This window comes from Xenopus laevis, chromosome 3S (assembly GCF_017654675.1).
Source record: "Xenopus laevis strain J_2021 chromosome 3S, Xenopus_laevis_v10.1, whole genome shotgun sequence".
NCBI classification, from domain to species: Eukaryota; Metazoa; Chordata; class Amphibia; order Anura; family Pipidae; genus Xenopus; species Xenopus laevis.
Window position 1 is genome coordinate 6,219,018 of NC_054376.1, and position 19,452 is coordinate 6,238,469.

Here is a 19,452-nt window from a genome sequence, read left to right on the forward strand (position 1 = left end):
GATCGTACGATCGAAGGATTATTCCTTCGATCGAACGATTAAATCCTTCGAATTGAACGATTCGAAGGTTTTAAATCCAACGATCGAAGGAATATCCTTCAATCAAAAAAAGTTAGCCAAGCCTATGGGGAAGGTCTTCGGTAGCTTTTAGATGGCGAACTAGGGGGTCGAAGTTTTTTTTAAAGAGACAGTACTTCGACTATCGAATGGTCGAATAGTCAAACGATTTTTAGTTTGAATCCTTCGATTCGAAGTCGAAGGTCGAAGTAGCCCATTCGATGGTTGAAGTAGCCCAAAAAATACTTCGAAATTCAAAGTTTTTTTACTTCGAATCCTTCACTCGAAGTTAGTGAATCGGCCCCCAAGATTTTTTAGCCTTCAGGGTCTGCGCCTTTCAAAATGCACATCCTGAGCTTGAACCACAGCTGGCTACATTTGCTAAGGTTATAATATTCCCAGTGATTCGATTTCTCTTGATGTTGCAGAAGTAAGTTCACACCTACTGTGCCGCTAAATGGTGAAAATGGAAGAACATCTCTGTTCCAGATCGCTGAAATGTGCAGAGCTTTCCTTTTGATGTCCCACCAGATGCAGGATCAAAGTGTCCTTGGCTGAGTGGCTTTACATTGATATGATGTGAAGAGACATTTGCAGTTGTCACAGGCCATAAAATGGTCTTCAGGGAGGACAAGGTCCCATGCAACGGATTTAATGGAGAATAAAAATGGTGTGGCGGAGATCATGTCTAGCCTGGCTTCTGCAAACCAGAAATAGTTCAGTGCTTCCAGGCTGCAAGTAGTGGGCTAGAGATATGGAAAGATAAGTTCAATATGTTGTCTTTGGGCAAATTAAATTCAACGCCATATAAATGTTGCCCTGAATTTTTCTGGCTTTTTAGAGTAATCAAAATACAGTTGTATATGTTTTGAACATAAAGTTCCACCATGGAAGTTAATATATTTAGTGAGTCTTTCGGTTCTGTTTCGTCAAAAGTAAAGACCCCAAAGAACTAATAAAAATGGCAGGTTATATGAAAAGACCTCATTCAAATAAATGATGAGTTGGCTTTCTAAGGGGTTTCTCGTATAATGGGTCTAGAAGCTCATGGCACAATCATTTGTTCAACATCTGAATGGATGCTATGGCTTACTAGACCTGGTGCAAACTTACTAATTCAGTAATATTATGTGGCTAAATACAAGTGAGAGATATGACTTGCAAGGAGACCACTATAAAGTTTTCATCTAGGGAGGTCTCATCTAGGGGAACAGTGTTGGATTTGGTGTTGGGCAGTGTCAGATTGGGATGCCAGGGGCCCACCATAAAACCGTAGACCGCGGACCCACTTTCCAAACTATTATTCCTCTCATGATTTAATCTCTTTATTCTCCTAGTCTTTTATATCTACTTACTATGCTCTAGTCCTCAATATTAAGCCTATTTTTCCCATGAAGAAATAGGGAATAACCAATAGATAGTCAAAATGATCGGGAGTTTTTCTGGTATCCTGGTGGGCCAGTCTGACACTGGTGTTGGGTGCCCATAAGTATTGCAGAAATACTGTCAATCCTGAGTTGTTGCTTGATGCCAATACAGGGCCAAAAGAATCCCTCAGGGGAGGGGGGGTTCCATAATAGAGCTTTCACAACATTGAGAACATTCTGATATGTTTGGATCTAGGTTATAAGATAAATGTCTCTTTTTTATATTATGCAGTCTTTAGAATGAAGCAGCAAGGGTTTACCAACTTGAAAATGAAGGAGGAACAGAGGAACTGCAGAGACTTCCCTCTCCTTCATACCTACACCCATGATGTCATTGAGCTGCCAATGTCAAGGCTTCCAGGCAGTGAATAGCACCAGGCTGTGACAGATGTTGATATACCTTTAAAAATGCGTCTCTTTGTTAGGCACAATGAGTCCATCCTTGGCTTCCAGGCCTAGAACCTCTATGTGCTTTGGATCGGCAAGGGCGGTGAAATACTTCTTGGGTTGTGGAAGGTCTGTGTTAGGGGTCACCAGCTGCTTCAGTCTCTGTCAGTAGAAGCATACAACATGAGACAATGTGTTAATGAAGATCTATCTATAAATCTGGCTGTCTATTTGTCCATCACTAATTCTGGACCTTCTGTTCTTCAACCAAGAAAATGTCACCCAGCAAACCATTTACTCTTAAATCTCTTATATCTTCACACATTTATTACCTGCTTAAAGGATCCTTTGGTCCTGAAGATGATATAAAAGGCATAGACTGGTATGCAGATCATGGAAGAAAGTGCCATGAGCCATCCGATAGCATATCCCCAGGATGGGTAAACATAGCGATTATTGTACTTCAGGGGGCTATATTTGATCAGAGAAAACAGGAAGGTCCCCTGTGGATGGAGAACAAACTAGGTGAGATACTAGATCTTTGGTTGCATGATTGGAAATTAAAGAATGTTCTTCTTGGCACATTGGTTATAAGGAATAAAATGTTGCATTTAGGTGCTAGCTAGAGGTTCAGAACTTACCATGCAAACTGCAGGTGTAGCATAGAGCCAACAGTATTTCACCAGAGGCCATGGTCGGTAACCAATCATGTCTTCAATGTTATCATAAAATGTATTTGCTCCTAGAGAAAGAGGTTTATTGCATTATGGTTTCTGTACATTCTGGTTCTTGGCCTTGATATTGACCCTACACTTACCGTAGACATAACCCACGCAGACAACTTCAAATATTGCAACAAAGAGCAGACAGGTACCACTGGCAGCATAATAGTCAAAGAGCTGGAAGACATACATACCACCCTGCCGGACAGAAGCAAGAGTTGCTTAATATCAGTGTGAGCTTTTATTCATCACATTATTCAACATGTCATTATTTGGGAAATGGACAATTTGAGGGGTTGTAAGACCTGTAGAGATGTACCCAAAAACTGTGATGAGCTAATGGTGGCCATACATGCACCAACAATAAGGTACGAAACCAGGTTTCGTACAATATTCATTGCATGTGTGGTGTAAGATGAGAAGACCAATATTGGCAAAAATGTTGGATAAATATCAATATCAGTCATCTCATCAATTGGACAGGATGGAAACATTTTATTATTTATTTTCAATGGTCGTTGGAAAGATCGGAATTGTAATGTGTGTGGACAACAGCTATTTGGCTGGTCAATGCATTGTGTGCGTTTGAACTCTCATTGGGTCATTCGAAGATCTGCCAGTTGCTTTAAGCTAAAACTTTAGAGGTCAAGTTTAAGCTAAAACTCTCGAGGTCTGGACAGCCAGACAGAAGGACTAATCAAAATACAGGAACAAGAAAAATAAAACTAATCATTGATGGTAGACCACTCCATATTTCGAATATTGTGCGGTATTCATCTTTGGAAACCAACATTTAAGTTCCAAGAAGCCCTCCAACCATTACCTCAGTCAAGAGAATGAGACCCAAGAGATAGCAGATCACGGCGACTGCAAGAATAAACAATTCTCTGCGATATTTCTTCCTGAACACCTGAGGGAACATGTCTACAATGGCGGTAACCAGGCTCTCCACACAGACAAACTGCAAGGAACAATGTACAATATTACATTTGTCATTCCCAAAAACTCTGCTTATTTCCCTTAAAGTCTAAATTAGGGTTTGCAGTCCCACACGGTTATGTTATGGTCGAACCACAACTGCCAGCATCCAAAGGTGAATGGAGAATGCTGAGAGTTAGAGTTCCCAAGTTCCCAACTGAAGACATATACGTGTGATAGACATGCTGTAAATGGTTCTTACTGCACCCTCGGCCCTTCTCATTGCTGTTTTTCAATTGGGTCAGTACCTGGCTGTCCAGTCCCAGAAAGATGAGCATAAGGAAGAAGAGACAGGACCAAAGAGGCGATACAGGCATCATGGTGACTGCTTTTGGATATGCAATGAAAGCCAGGCCTGGACCTAAGAGAAAAATTAAAAGGATAGAAAAAGGCATTTCAACTTGTGCCGTCTGATCAGCTAAATAAACCTCATGACTTGTCCTACTTTTTTATCCCTTAGCGAAGTTGGCATTTCATCATAAAAGTGCCACTGGGGTACAACCTGCTAGAAATTATTATTGGTAAATATATCTGCTCACCTGACTCAGCCACCTCTGAAATGGGGACCCCCTGCTCCCGGGCCATAAACCCTAAAACGGAGAAGATGGCAAACCCGGCCACAAAGCTGGTTATGCTGTTCAGGAAGCAAAGGGCAATGCAGTCTCTAGTGCGGAGAGAGAAAGGTAGAATGACTTGAGACAGAAAGTGACAGTTTTACAGGCCTGATGTGAAGGGCACAATTTAATTATCACATAATCATACCCATTATTTTAAAACAGTAATAATATTATACAGTTATACTCTGCAACATTAAATGTCACAGTGACTCCCAGCAATATGCGACACAATGATCCCGGCTTTAAATTCTACAGTAAATGGCACAGTGACTCCCAGCAATAAGTGACACAAAGCCTCCAGCTTTAAATTCTACAGAAAATGTCACAGTGATTCCCAGCAATAAGTGACACAGTGGCCCCATCTTTAAATTCTACAGTAAATGTCACAGTGACTCCCAGCAATAAGTGACACAGTGACCCCAGCATTAATTTGCAAAATGACTCCATCATTAGGTCCCAGATTAAATGGCACAATAACCCATGGCAGTAAGTGGCACAGTGATTCCAGTAATAATGGCACAGGGACTACCAGCAATAAGGGGCACAGTGACCCCAGCATTAACTGGCAAACAGATCCCAACCTTAAATCCTAAAGTAAATGGCACAGTGATTCCTGCAATAATGGAACAAATTAGATTTTTTAGAAGGCGCACACCCAATTTCAATTTGATAGTGAGGTGCTTGTCCCATGAAGACCGCCCATATAAGGTCTCCAAAAAATAATCAAACAAAAGATAAATATAGGGACCGCACACTCAAAATTTAAAAGGCAAAAGTTTATTACATTTACAAAAAATACACTCACATGTTCAGCTATGGCCCAGTATTGGCCCTACGCTTTTCGACCACAAAAGTGGTCTTCATCAGGGTCAAAATCCATAAGGTATTAGAAAAAGGGTAAAAAGGAAAAAAAATGCCTTTTTCTTTTTAATGGCACAGGGACTCCCAGCAAAAAGTGAAACAGAGACCCCAGCCTTAAGCCCTACAGTTTATGGCACAGCTACGCATGGCAACGAGCGGCACAGTGATTCCAGTAATAATGGCACAGGGACTACCAGCAATAAGGGGCACAGTGACCCCAGCATTAATTGGTAAAGTGATGCCCGCCTTAAACCCTACAGTAAATGGCACAGTGATTCCTGCAATAAGTGGAGCAGTGACTCCAGCAATAATGGCATAACAGGGACCCCAGCATTAATACTACAATAAATGGCACAGTGACTCATGGCAATAAGTAGCACAGTGACCCCAGCATTAACTGGCAAAGTGATCCCAGCCTTAAGTCCTAAAGTAAATGGCACAGTGACTCATGGTGATAATTTTACACAGTGACCCCCAGCATTAACTGGCTAACAGATCCCAACCTTAAATCCTAAAGTAAATGGCACAATGATTCCTGCAATAATGGCACAGGGACTCCCAGCAAAAAGTGGCACAGGGACCCCAGCCTTAAGTCCTACAGTTTATGGCACAGTTACGCATGGCAACAAGTGTCGCGGTGACTCCAGCAATAGTGGTACAACAGGGCAAGGTGATCCCAGCCTTAGGTCCTACATTAAATGGCACAATGACTCATGGCAATAAGTGGCACAGTGATTCCAACAATAATAACATAACAGACGTGGAACAAGGACTCCAGCATTAATTGGCAAAGTGATCCCAGACTGAAGTCCTACAGTATGTGGCACAGTGACTCGTGGCAATAAGTGGCACAGTGACTCCAGCAATAGTGTCACAACAGGGACCCCAGCATTGATTGACAAAATGACTCTGTATCCTACAGTAAATGGCACAGAGACTCCCAGCAAGAGGAACAGTCACACCAGCATTAATTGCCAAAGTGGCCCCAGCATTATAGCCGACACCTGATGAAGGACATGTCTGTCCGAAACATGTTGTGTTTGAGTGTTTGAATAAATTACACTGGATTTAATTTGGCTCTCCAGAGTGAACTTTGCTTGTACCTTAGCCGACAGTAATGGAGCTTTGGACTCTGGGAGGATTTGGGTAGAGTATTTCTTTACTTGAAATGCCACAATATTTTGTATCTAATCTGGGAATGAATAAGAGATTTGTACCGGCCTAAAAAGAGACAAACAGGTTGGGAGTATAAGAGGTGGATTCCATACCTGTAACAGTTGTTGTTATACTTATTGTAACTTCCCAGTGCAGTCAAGCACCCCTGGCATATGGCGTAGGAGAAGAAGATCTGTGTCCCAGCATCCATCCAGACCTGCGGGGGAAACCACATATGTTACTTGTTTCTTATCACCAGAATATTCCTTCTATGTGTAGAAATTAGGGATGTACCGAATCCAGGATTCGGTTCGGGATTCGGCCAGGATTCGGCTTTTTTCAGCAGGATTTGGATTCGGCCGAATCCTTGTGCCCAGCCGAACCGAATCCGAATCCGAATTTGCATATGCAAATTAGGGGCGGGGAGGGAAATTGCGTGACTTTTTGTCAGAAAACAAGGAAGTAAAAAATGTTTTCCCCTTCCCATCACTAATTTGCATATGCAAATTAGGGTTCAGATTCGGTTCGGTATTCGGCCGAATCTTTCACGAAGGATTCGGGGGTTCGGCCTAATCCAAAATAGTGGATTCGGTGCATCCCTGGTATAAATACAAGTTGGTGCTGCCGTGTGTTTTATTGCCAGCACTGCCTTGACTCCTTGATGATCTGAGCACCCAATATGCTATTCCTTCCTCAAACTCTACTGTCTAAAGGGAAACAATATGGCGGAGGCGATATTTTGGGGTTGCGCAAATATGACCAACTGTGAGGATCAGTGGCACATGGGGCCCCACAGCAAATTATTTTTCAAAAATGTCTAAAGGTTGACCTGTTTTATCAATATTTTATATTTATTGAAATTGTATATGAATTAGGGCCTCGTAGGGCCCCTATACCTCCTGGGCCCCCCTGCAGCCGCAGGGTCTGCTTCTTCTGTAGTTACGGCCCTGGTGAGGATTTTTGAAGAAGGAACGGTTATTAATCTTCCAAATGACTGATTGAATGATACATGAATCTGGCAACCAGAGAGCAGTCTGAACGCCGGAATGAAAAAGTTAATTAAATAAGTAAACCAAGACCAAGTGCCTTGAGTTAATATTAAAGGGATACTGTCATGGGAAAAATTTTTTTTTCCAAAATGTATCAGTTAATAGTGCTGCTCCAGCAGAATTCTGCACTGAAATCCATTTCTCAAAAGAGCAAACAGATTTTTTTTATATTCAATTTTAAAATCTGACATGGGGCTAGACATTTTGTCAATTTCCCAGCTGCCCCAGTCATGTGACTTGTGCCTGCACTTTAGGAGAGAAATGCTTTCTGGCAGGCTGCTGTTTTTCCTTCTCAACGTAACTGAATGTGTCTCAGTGGGACATGGGTTTTTACTATTGAGTGTTGTTCTTAGATCTACCAGGCAGCTGTTATCTTGTGTTAGGGAGCTGTTATCTGGTTACCTTCCCATTGTTCTTTTGTTTGGCTGATGGGGGGGGGGGAAGGGAGGGGGATGATATCACTCCAACTTGCAGTACAGCAGTAAAGAATGATTGAAGTTTATCAGAGCACAAGTCACATGACTTGGGGCAGCTGGGAAATTGACAATATGTCTAACCCCATGTCAGATTTCAAATTTGAATATAAAAAAATCTGTTTGCTCTTTTGAGAAATGGATTTCAGTGCAGAATTCTGCTGGAGCAGCACTATTAACTGATTCATTTTGAAAAAATGTTTTTTCCCATGAACGTATCCCTTTAAGGATGACTTGAAAAAGGGATCTATTCCCGAAACATGTCGTGATTCAGCACCAACAAAGGGTGATTGCAGACAAAAGCACCGCCTATGTCCCATATTTGTTAATATTAAGGACCCTTTGCCATGTCCCTGTATTACCTGGGGATCCTGGAGCCGTGTGATGTCCGGTTTCAGATAAAAAATAATGCCCTCGTATGCTCCTGGGAGGGTAACTCCACGAACCAACAGAATGATCAGCATTACATAGGGAAACGTCGCAGTGAAATATACAACCTGGAGGAAGGAATATAAAGGTTAGTGGCACAGAGATGAAAGAGACATTTGCAAATTACAACAGGGACATTGATAGATCATGTGAAGCTGCCATGTTGTTTGACGTTGCCTAGTCATTCATCACAGACTTCAGCAGAAAGGGTGCAATCTATTTATGACCTCTTGGAATGTTGATTCTTGAAAGCATATGGAGAACATCACAGTTTTTGACATATAATCGACAGATAATTTTTTTGGTACCACAGGTTTGGTGCTTTTAGGCCCTTCTTCAATGCTCACCTTTCCTGTGGATTTGACCCCTTTCCAAATACAGAAGTAACAGATAATCCAGGCAAGAAGGAGACACAGAGCCAGGTCCCACCTAATGTTGCCGAGGTGTTCGATCCCATCTGACAGACGCAGGACCCGATTCCTAGAAATCACAAACACAAGTTGTCAGATCCAAAGAAATAGATTATACACTATTATTCATGGCAGAAATCTTAGTTTTTCTGCAAAATAACCCTCAGCTTTCCTTGGGCTTGCTAATGTGGCTGAGCTTTAGATTATAAGTACAAGAAAGCTACTCAGGGGTGGTCCTATCATTAGGTGAGGTGGACAGCGAAGCTCCTCAGTGGTGGTCTTATCATTAGGTGAGGTGGACAGGGAAGCTCCTCAGAGGTGGTCCTATCATTAGGTGAGGTGGACAGGGAAACTCCTCAGAGGTGGTCCTATCATTAGGAGAGTTGGGCAGAGAATCTCCTCAGGCGTGCCCCTATCATTAGGTGAGGTGGATAGGGAAGCTCCTCAGGGGTGGTCCTATCATTAGGTTAGGTGGACAGGGAAGCTCGTCAGGGTTGGTCCTATCATTAGGTGAGGTGGACAGGGAAGCTCCTCGGGGTGGTCCTATCATTAAGTGAGGTGGACAGGGAAGCTCCTCAGGGGTGGTCCTATCATTAGGTGAGGTGGACAGGGAAGCTCCTCAGAGGTGGTCCTATCATTAGGTGAGTTGGGCAGAGAATCTCCTCAGGGGTGGTCCTATCATTAGGTGAGGTGGATAGGGAAGCTCCTCAGGGGTGGTCTATCTTTAGGTGAGGAGGACAGGAAAGCTCCTCAGGGGTGGTCCTATCATTAGGTGAGGTGGACAGGGAAGCTCCTAAGGAGTGCCCCTATCATTAGGTGAGGTGGACAGGGAAGCTCGTCAGGGTTGGTCCTATCATTAGGTGAGGTGGACAGGGAAGCTCCTCGGGGTGGTCCTATCATTAGGTGAGGTGGACAGGGAAGCTCCTAAGGAGTGGTCCTATCATTAGGTGAGGTGGACAGGGAAGCTCCTAGGGGTGGTCCTATCATTAGGTGAGGTGGACAAGGAAGCTTTTTAGGGGTGGTCCTACCATGAAGCAGCATGAGAATTGAAAGGAGTTCTACACATTTGTAAGGATTGTGGCAGAGACAGATTACGAAAAAATATGGCGCTACCACAGAGTTAGGGCTTCATTTAAGCAGTCCAAAGACTTGGGACCCCATATATTGGCCCTCCATGGGGCAATAAATACAGGGCCCATTGTCTGAATGACAAGTTAGGGAATGGAAAGGGGGACACCTATTTAGGACAAATAACTTACTCCCAGAATTCCACAACGGGCGACGTAGAATTCTCCAGGGCCGTATAGTTCTCTGATTTCCCAACGAAGTCAATGCAATTTACTAGATGGGAAAGTTAAAAAAATACATGACCATATTATAATGCCCCCTTGCCTGAACCCACTATTCCTTCTAGATCCCGGGGGCTAACATTACCTGTGTTCCATGTATGGTTGCATGATGCCCAGGGAAGCTCCGCTGTGAAGGAACTGAACAGATAAAACAAGGCCCAGGCGAGGATAACAATGTAATAGATGTTCAGGTAGCCTTCTATCACTTGAGATGCATATCCAATACCTAGGGTATATGGGAAATACAGTTCAATTGCTCTGTATTCAAATACCTGTAATAAATGGAGCATCAATACGTTCAATTTTCATCCACTTTAACACAACCACACTTACAAATGAGGCTAATACTCTTTGAATAGTGATCCTCAACTAGTGGCTCGTGAGATGTTGCTCCTGGTGGCCTCAAAGCAGGTATTATTTTTGAATTCCAGGCTTGAAGACAAGTTTTGGTTTCAAAAAGGGTGGGGTCCTGCTCTTAGACAGTGGCAATCCCGGCACATCCTCCACCTGAGGCAGCGCCCCCCCCCCCTGCTCTTAGAAGAACCCAACACTACAATGGAGTGATAGGATTCTTCTTCAGCACTGGCCAGCAGGAGGCAGTGTTGGATAAGACATAAGAGACTTCTAATTGAGCATCCAGGCTGGAGAGGGTGAAACAAGGACACAATAACTTGTTGAAAACAGAAATGTTTTTGAGTTTGTTCCCTGTCAAAGATTCCATTCTGATCCTCATGTGTACACAGTAAATACCAGGCTCCAAGGCTTCTGTTTCCTATTGTCAGCAGTGTCAGACTGGGATACCAGGGGCCCTAAGAACAGGGACCAGAAAATCTTAGACCATGGGCCCACTTTCAAAAAGTGGAGTTAAAGTAATAAAAGCTGCATATTTTGCTCAGGTCTAGTAACCCATAGCAACCAACCAGCAAGTAGCCCTCGGCACATGAGTTGCCCCACGCTGCCATTCTTCATGCTGGATATTGATCTATTTATGATTATTTTCATTTTTGGTACCAAAAAGGGTAAAAGTTCAGACTCACCTTCAAACAGAGGGCAGATTTTCCTCCATGCGGTGACACCTCCCTGACTGGTGTACTGACCAAGTGCCGTCTCCAGAAAGAAAACAGGGATCCCACAAGTGAAGAGGAAGATGAGGTACGGGATGAAGAAGGCTCCTGTGGAAAGTAGCATGAGAAATATATTACTGTACAGGTACTTACTGTGGCTACACTATCCTCTATACAGTCTGTAGCCACAGTTTTGCCCCCTGTATATAAACTAGGGATGCACCGAATCCAGGATTAGGTTCGGGATTCGGCCAGGATTCAGCCTTTTTCAGCAGGATTCGGAATCGGCTGAATCCTTGTAGCTGGCCAAACCGGATCCTAATTTTCATATACAAATTAAGGGCGGGAGGGAAATTTTGTGACTTTTTGTCCGAAAACAAGGAAGTAAAAAATGTTTTCCCCTTCCCACCCCTAAGGGGTTCGGATTCGGTTTGGTATTCGGCCTAATCTTTCGCGAAGGATTCGGGGGCTCAGCCGAATCCAAAAAAGTGGATTCGGTGCATCGCTAATATAAACCTTTATCATGAAGCGTTTTATCCCTCTCCATCAGCTTGTCTGCTGTTTCCTTCCCTTAAAAATTTAAGGGGCCCAGTGTGAAAATTGATTACAGCTTATAAATAAAGGTCTTTAACAAATGCCCCTTTCTCAGCGTCTGTAGCAATAGCCAGTTACACAGTATATTCAATACAACCCTGACAACAGCCTGTCTAATCAACGGATACATTAGAACCCTCAGCCCCCCATAATAATGCTCTTGCCTTTATTGTTGCCAAAAGGCTGTGACTGTGGGATAGCAGGTATAGTAGGGAGAGATGGGGTCTATAGTAACAGTGGATAATAGTCTCTGGGAAGGGAGTGTGACTGTGGAATAGCAGGTATAGTAGGGAGAGATGGTGTCTATAGTAACAGTGGATAATAGTCTCTGGGAAGGGAGTGTGACTGTGGGATAGCAGGTATAGTAGGGAGAGATGGTGCCTATAGTAACAGTGGATAATAGTCTCTGGGAAGGGAGTGTGACTGTGGGATAGCAGGTATAGTAGGGAGAGATGGTGTCTATAGTAACAGTGGGATAATAGTCCTCTGGGAAGGGAGTGTGACTGTGGGATAGCAGGTATAGTAGGGAGAGATGGTGCCTATAGTAACAGTGGATAATAGTTCTCTGGGAAGGGAGTGTGACTGTGGGATAGCAGGTATAGTAGGGAGAGATGGTGCCTATAGTAACAGTGGATAATAGTCTCTGGGAAGGGAGTGTGACTGTGGGATAGCAGGTATAGTAGAGAGAGATGGAGTCTATAGTAACAGTGGATAATAGTCTCTGGGAAGGGAGTGTGACTGTGGGATAGCAGGTATAGTAGGGAGAGATGGTGTCTATAGTAACAGTGGATAATAGTCTCTGGGAAGGGAGTGTGACTGTGGGATAGCAGGTATAGTAGGGAGAGATGGTGCCTATAGTAACAGTGGATAATAGTCTCTGGGAAGGAGTGTGACTGGGGATAGCAGGTATAGTAGGGAGAGATGGTGCCTATATAACAGTGGATAATAGTCTCTGGGAAGGGAGTGTGACTGTGGGATAGCAGGTATAGTAGGGAGAGATGGTGCCTATAGTAACAGTGGGATAATAGTCTCTGGGAAGGGAGTGTGACTGTGGGATAGCAGGTATAGTAGGAGAGATGGTGTCTATAGTAACAGTGGATAATAGTCTCTGGAAGGGAGTGTGACTGTGGGATAGCAGGTATAGTAGGGAGAGATGGTGTCTATAGTAACAGTGGATAATAGTCTCTGGGAAGGGAGTGTGACTGTGGGATAGCAGGTATAGTAGGGAGAGATGGTGCCTATAGTAACAGTGGGATAATAGTCTCTGGGAAGGGAGTGTGACTGTGGGATAGCAGGTATAGTAGGGAGAGATGGTGCCTATAGTAACAGTGGGATAATAGTCTCTGGGAAGGGAGTGTGACTGTGGGATAGCAGGTATAGTAGGGAGAGATGGTGTCTATAGTAACAGTGGATAATAGTCTCTGGGAAGGGAGTGTGACTGTGGGATAGCAGGTATAGTAGGGAGAGATGGTGTCTATAGTAACAGTGGATAATAGTCTCTGGGAAGGGAGTGTGACTGTGGGATAGCAGGTATAGTAGGGAGAGACGGTGCCTATAGTAACAGTGGACAATAGTCTCTGGGAAGGGAGTGTGACTGTGGGATAACAGGTATAGTAGGGAGAGATGGTGCCTATAGTAACAGTGGATAATAGTCTCTGGGAAGGGAGTGTGACTGTGGGATAGCAGGTATAGTAGGGAGAGATGGTGCCTATAGTAACAGTGGATAATAGTCTCTGGGAAGGGAGTGTGACTGTGGGATAGCAGGTATAGTAGGGAGAGATGGTGTCTATAGTAACAGTGGGATAATAGTCTCTGGGAAGGGAGTGTGACTGTGGGATAGCAGGTATAGTAGGGAGAGATGGTGTCTATAGTAACAGTGGGATAATAGTCTCTGGAAGGGAGTGTGACTGTGGGATAGCAGGTATAGTAGGAGAGATGGTGCCTATAGTAACAGTGGACAATAGTCTCTGGGAAGGGAGTGTGACTGTGGGATAGCAGGTATAGTAGGGAGAGATGGTGCCTATAGTAACAGTGGACAATAGTCTCTGGGAAGGGAGTGTGACTGTGGGATAACAGGTATAGTAGGGAGAGATGGTGCCTATAGTAACAGTGGATAATAGTCTCTGGGAAGGGAGTGTGACTGTGGGATAGCAGGTATAGTAGGGAGAGATGTGTCTATAGTAACAGTGGGATAATAGTCTCTGGGAAGGGAGTGTGACTGTGGGATAGCAGGTATAGTAGGGAGAGATGGTGTCTATAGTAACAGTGGATAATAGTCTCTGGGAAGGGAGTGTGACTGTGGGATAGCAGGTATAGTAGGGAGAGATGGGGTCTATAGTAACAGTGGATAATAGTCTCTGGGAAGGGAGTGTGACTGTGGGATAGCAGGTATAGTAGGGAGAGATGGTGTCTATAGTAACAGTGGATAATAGTCTCTGGGAAGGGAGTGTGACTGTGGGATAGCAGGTATAGTAGGGAGAGATGGTGCCTATAGTAACAGTGGATAATAGTCTCTGGGAAGGGAGTGTGACTGTGGGATAGCAGGTATAGTAGGAGAGAAGTGCAACACTACTTTGCATTAATGTCTTTAAGAACAACCTGAAGACTATTGAAGGGTGGTGTTAGTTGTAGTTTAACAACAGTATAATTGCCATATGCTGAACACTTCTTAAACAATGGGGTCCTGAGTTCCCGCAGTAACCTTTAAGCTCTTTTGGGACAGAACCCTCTTCACCTTTTGTATGGGTTTCTGGTCGTGCATGTAATTCTGTATGTTCCATGTATAAACCAATTTATTGTACAGCGCTGCGGAATATGTTGGTGCTTTATAAATACTTGTTAATAAGAGCTGTCGCTGTCTCTGGGAGTGGAATCCATCGCTGTGTTATGTCTGCGTGCGGGTTCAGAGTTAATACACAAAGCTTGTTATTTTTCGGACAATTTCCGGGGCCCCCCTTTTTGCCCAAAAGAACGGAAACAAAACAAAACCAGTTTGTGGGTCTCTCCGGAGTTTTATTCTTCCCCTAAACAAGTGTGAAGCCAGCGGGGGACTCCCTGCAGACTTAATGGAAGGTCACAATATAAAAGGAAACCCTGGGGCAGCAAAGAGTTAAGTGGCGGGGACCCAGAGGGGTCAGCGACTTCTTTGCTTTGCAGTGGGCTGCCGGGGCCCTTTGGCACTGAAGGAGTGAATTAATGATGTATCACGCCGCGTGATTAATAGTTCCTATAAAAAGGCCCTTGTGGGGTTGCTGCGCCTGACCCCTGACCCCGGCAACACATATCAATGGGAGAGAAATGCGTGGCTAATGGGCAACTGTGGGAAAAAGATCCGTCCAGTATCATCCAAATACTCCCAGCCCTGCTGCCCTTGGATCCGACAACAGCTCATCCAACAACCGGCTCTGTTACTACGATGGGATTAACAATTGTGTTATCACTGCCTGGTCTCAGGACAATTTCAAGAACTCACAGCAGAATCTTAATAGGAGTATTTGTTTTACAGACTAGCACCCATGAGCCTGTGGTGCCTCTGAGTAGTCTAGTCTATCAATCCAATATCACCATTGTTACATCACTCATTGTTCGACTTTTTAATTTAACTATCCAAAAACGTTATTGGACGTTTATATATAGATGTGAATATTACTAAAACTCCTGAATGTTCCCTGGGCCCTCGTGGGTGCTTTTTAATGCTGCAGTAGTCTGTAAGCCCCATTGTTACATCACTAGCACACTTTGTAATTTAGAGGCCCAGCTTGGTGTATCATTATTGGACTAGGACTCCCTAACTTTTACCAGAGCTCCCTAATTTGCCTTGAGCTCCATGGGTACCCCTGAACATTCCTGTAGTTTGTAGATCCAATGCCACCATTGTTACATCACTCACTGTTAGACTTTTTGTTAGAGAACCTGCTCTCCAGATGGGAACTCAAGGTACTTTTAATGGACTATTGAACTCCTTACTTTGCCCTGGCCCCTCATGGGTACATCTAAATAGTCCAGAAGTCTGTAGGCCCAATGCAACCATTGTTTAATCACTCTCATGCTCTTTGGATTTTAGAGGCCCAGCTTAGAGTACCATTATTGGACATGGACACGCTAACTTTTCTCAAATCTCTCTAAAATGTCTCGAGTCCCATGGATACCCCTGACAGTAGTTTGTGTATCAAATGGCACCATTGTTACATCACTTACAGTTAGATATTCTCCAAAGGGGAACTCAATTAGACTTTTTGTTAGAGAACCTGCTCTCCAGATGGGAACTCAAGGTACTTTTAATGGACTATTGAACTCCTTACTTTGCCCTGGGCCCTAATGGCTACCTCTAAACAGTCCAGTAGTCTGGAGGTCCAATGCAACCATTGTTATGTCACTCTCACACACTTTGTATTTTAGAGGCCCAGTTTAGTGTACCATTATTGGACAAGGACACACTAACCTTTCCCAAAGGTCTCTAATTTGCCCTGAGCCCCATGGGTACACCTAAACATTTCAGCAGTTTGTGTATCAAATGGCACCATTGTTACATCACTCGCACCTTTACTGGACTAGGATTCACAGGAGGCTAAACCCCATATGTAATAAAAGTCACAAAGGTTGGCCAGCAGCGGTAATGCATAGCCACCAATAAGATAGTTGCTTTAAAACAAATGGACAGTTAATGCTGCCTGCTGATTGGCTACTATAGATATGAACTTGCACCTTATGTTACATAACTCTCTTAACCTCTCCCCCCAAACTCGGGCCATGGGCAAATCAAAACAGATTTTGGGAAAGGTCGCATCTGTAGTTAGCCCTAGCGAAATGTAACCTGGGCTCACAAAAGCCCTATTGCCTCCTCTATAAATAGGGTAATTATTCCAAATGGCAATAAGGAGCTATGTATAACCAACACCCTCTTATCCCTTTAATGTAGACTGGTCATTTGTTTTACTTACATACTCCAAAGGTGACTCGGCAGAACCAGGAAGTGGTTGATTTTCAAACGATAGGCAAAAATAAGTGTGTTCATCTCAAACCCTGTTCATAGAACCCAGGTTGAAAATAATCCTAAATGCTCCCCCTCCTTAAAGGACCACCGCCCCTTGCGCCATTTCCCTTGCGCCTTTAATTCAATTTATGCCTCCTTTAAATAAACTTACCGCCTCCGTTTTTGTAGCAGAGATAAGGAAACCTCCAGACGTTGCCCAATCCGATAATTTCCCCAGCAACTGAGAGGACAAACTCCACCTTGTTGCTCCACTGCCCCCTGTCTTCCATCTTTGGCTCCTGGCTCCTCCCCTCTCCCGCATCACAGAGGGCGTCCGAGCCTCCGGCTAAATTCTGGGATTTCTCACAGTCTTTCCGACCCATTGGCCTGGGGACAGAAGAAGAGCTGATCAGATCCAGCCAGCGAATGGCTATAGATCCTGTTTTAAAGGGGAAGTTCATCTTAAAATCAACTTTTATGGGGCATATTTATCAAAATCCGAGTATTTTAATAAAAAAAGTCTGACCAAACTAGAATCCATGATCGGACCTTATTTATTATTAAAAAAGCACGATTTAATCGGATAATCGTATTATTGTGCAACTGAGGCCCACTGAGTATGACTCACTGTATATCCAGCAATCTCTATTAGCCTCCCACTGAGCATTTCACTCACTTATAGCCTCACCTTTAGTATCATTCAGAGTATTATACTGCACTCACACTCACTATTATCAAAGTTAGTATTGCATCAGCCTTACTCCAATCAAGCACCCAAGTATATATTCACTTACACTCAGGGCAATCATTACTCATGGCATATTGTGTATTAACACTGAATATCACTGTAAGTATATACTGCACTCACACTCAGCCTCACTCCCAGTATATACTGCACTCACACTCAGCCTCACTCCCAGTATATACTGCACTCACACTCAGCCTCACTTCCAGTATATACTGCACTCACACTCAGCCTCACTCCCAGTATATACTGCACTCACACTTAACCTCACTTCCAGTATATACTGCACTCACACTCAGCCTCACTCCCAGTATATACTGCACTCACACTCAGCCTCAGTCCCAGTATATACTGCACTCACACTCAACCTCACTTCCAGTATATACTGCACTCACACTCAGCCTCACTCCCAGTATATACTGCACTCACACTCAGCCTCAGTCCCAGTATATACTGCACTCACACTCATCCTCACTCCCAGTATATACTGCACTCACACACAGCCTCGCTCCCTGTATATACTGCACTCACACTCAGTCTCACTCCCAGTATATACTGCACTCACACTCAGTCTCACTCCCAGTATATACTGCACTCACACTCAGCCTCACTCCCAGTATATACTGAACTCACACTCAGCCTCACTCCCAGTATATACTGCACTCACACTTAACCTCACTCCCAGTATATACTGAACTCACACTCAGCCTCACTCCCAGTATATACTGCACTCACACTTAACCTCACTTCCAGTATATACTGCACTCACACTCAACCTCACTTCCAGTATATTCTGCACTCACACTCAGCCTCACACCCAGTATATACTGCACTCACACTCAGCCTCACTCCCAGTATATACTGCACTCACACTGAGCTGCACTCTTGCTTGCATATTACTGACAGTACATTCTACACTCACACTGAGTCTCACACTCACACTGAATCTCACCACTCACACTGAGTCTCACACTCACACTGAGTCTCACACTGAATCTCACACTCACACTGAGTCTCACACTCACACTGAGTCTCACACTCACACTGAGTCTCACACTCACACTGAGTCTCACACTGAATCTCACACTCACACTGAGTCTCACACTGAATCTCACACTCACACTGAGTCTCACACTGAATCTCACACTCACACTGAGTCTCACACTCACACTGAGTATCACACTGAATCTCACACTCACACTGAGTCTCACACTGAATCTCACACTCACACTGAGTCTCACACTCACACTGAGTCTCACACTCAGTCTCACACTCACACTGAGTCTCACACTCACACTGAATCTCACACTCACACTGAGTCTCACACTCACACTGAGTCTCACACTCACACTGAGTCTCACACTCACACTGAATCTCACACTGAATCTCACACTCACACTGAGTCTCACACTCACACTGAGTCTCACACTCACACTGAGTCTCACACTCACACTGAGTCTCACACTCACACAGAGTCTCACACTCACACTACACTGTATTAGACTGTACAGAAGCCAAACTCTGCACATTCCTCCTCTGCAGCTTCAGTTCCCACGAATGTTACTGCCACTAATTCATTTCTGAATCCCGGTAAACTTTACTTATACAGTCCCTTCTCCCTCCTTTCAGACTAACTGCCAGTCCTACAGCACTCACACTCACACTCACACTCACCTGGCAGTAGGACGGTGCTCGGGGGGTGCCGGCCAGTGACTGGAGTGAATACAAGTGAGACATTGGGATTTGCCCCAGAGCTCCAGCCCTGCCTGTTTATCAGAGGAGAGGGAGGGAAGAAGGAGGAGAAATAAAGGGATATCACTGCTCTCTCCCTCCCCACTGGCACCAGCCCAAATCCTTCAGCCAGTGGTGTAATTACATGTTACTGGGCCCCATGGCAAATTCATTTTACAGCCCCAATATATCCAGAGATTGTCCTTTTTAACCACATTGAAATTGCTCATTAATTAGGGCCTTGTGGGGCCCCCTATAACCCTGGGCCCCAAGTACTTGCAGGGTCTGATTCCTCTGTAGTTACTCCCCTGCCTTTAACTCTTGCAAAGCCTCTCAGCAGCAAACTCTGCCCACACCCAGTGGCACAGGATACACAGTAGATAACAGATGCGCACTGCAGAATCCCATTGTATACTACAGAGCTTATCTGTG

General features: G+C 44.2%; 1 protein-coding gene across 1 annotated transcript; it reads right to left on the reverse strand.

Moving 5' to 3' along the window:
- Nucleotides 1-290: 290 nt before the first annotated feature.
- LOC108712579 (sodium- and chloride-dependent GABA transporter 2) lies at nucleotides 291-19,079 on the reverse strand. The gene is made up of 15 exons (XM_018254847.2): nucleotides 18,964-19,079; nucleotides 16,717-16,931; nucleotides 10,952-11,086; nucleotides 10,000-10,140; nucleotides 9,825-9,906; nucleotides 8,503-8,635; nucleotides 8,089-8,223; nucleotides 6,318-6,421; nucleotides 4,111-4,235; nucleotides 3,820-3,932; nucleotides 3,417-3,554; nucleotides 2,689-2,791; nucleotides 2,513-2,613; nucleotides 2,204-2,374; nucleotides 291-2,033 (listed from the first exon to the last, which is right to left on the reverse strand). Exons 2-15 carry the CDS (start codon nucleotides 16,925-16,927, stop codon nucleotides 1,887-1,889), a joined length of 1,839 nt encoding a protein of 612 aa, XP_018110336.2. The 5' UTR covers nucleotides 16,928-16,931; nucleotides 18,964-19,079; the 3' UTR covers nucleotides 291-1,886.
- Between the last annotated feature and the right edge of the window lie 373 nt (nucleotides 19,080-19,452).

Excerpts from the sequence above, each read along its gene's own strand:
- LOC108712579 (XM_018254847.2), bottom strand. The coding sequence starts at position 16,927 with ATGGGTCGGAAAGACTGTGAGAAATCCCAGAATTTAGCCGGAGGCTCG. Across the intron at positions 11,087-16,716 it reads CTGCTACAAAAACGGAGGCG|GAGCCTTCTTCATCCCGTAC; the intron begins GTAAGTTTATTT and ends TACTTTCCACAG. Across the intron at positions 2,034-2,203 it reads CCAAAGGATCCTTTAAGCAG|AGACTGAAGCAGCTGGTGAC; the intron begins GTAATAAATGTG and ends TTCTACTGACAG.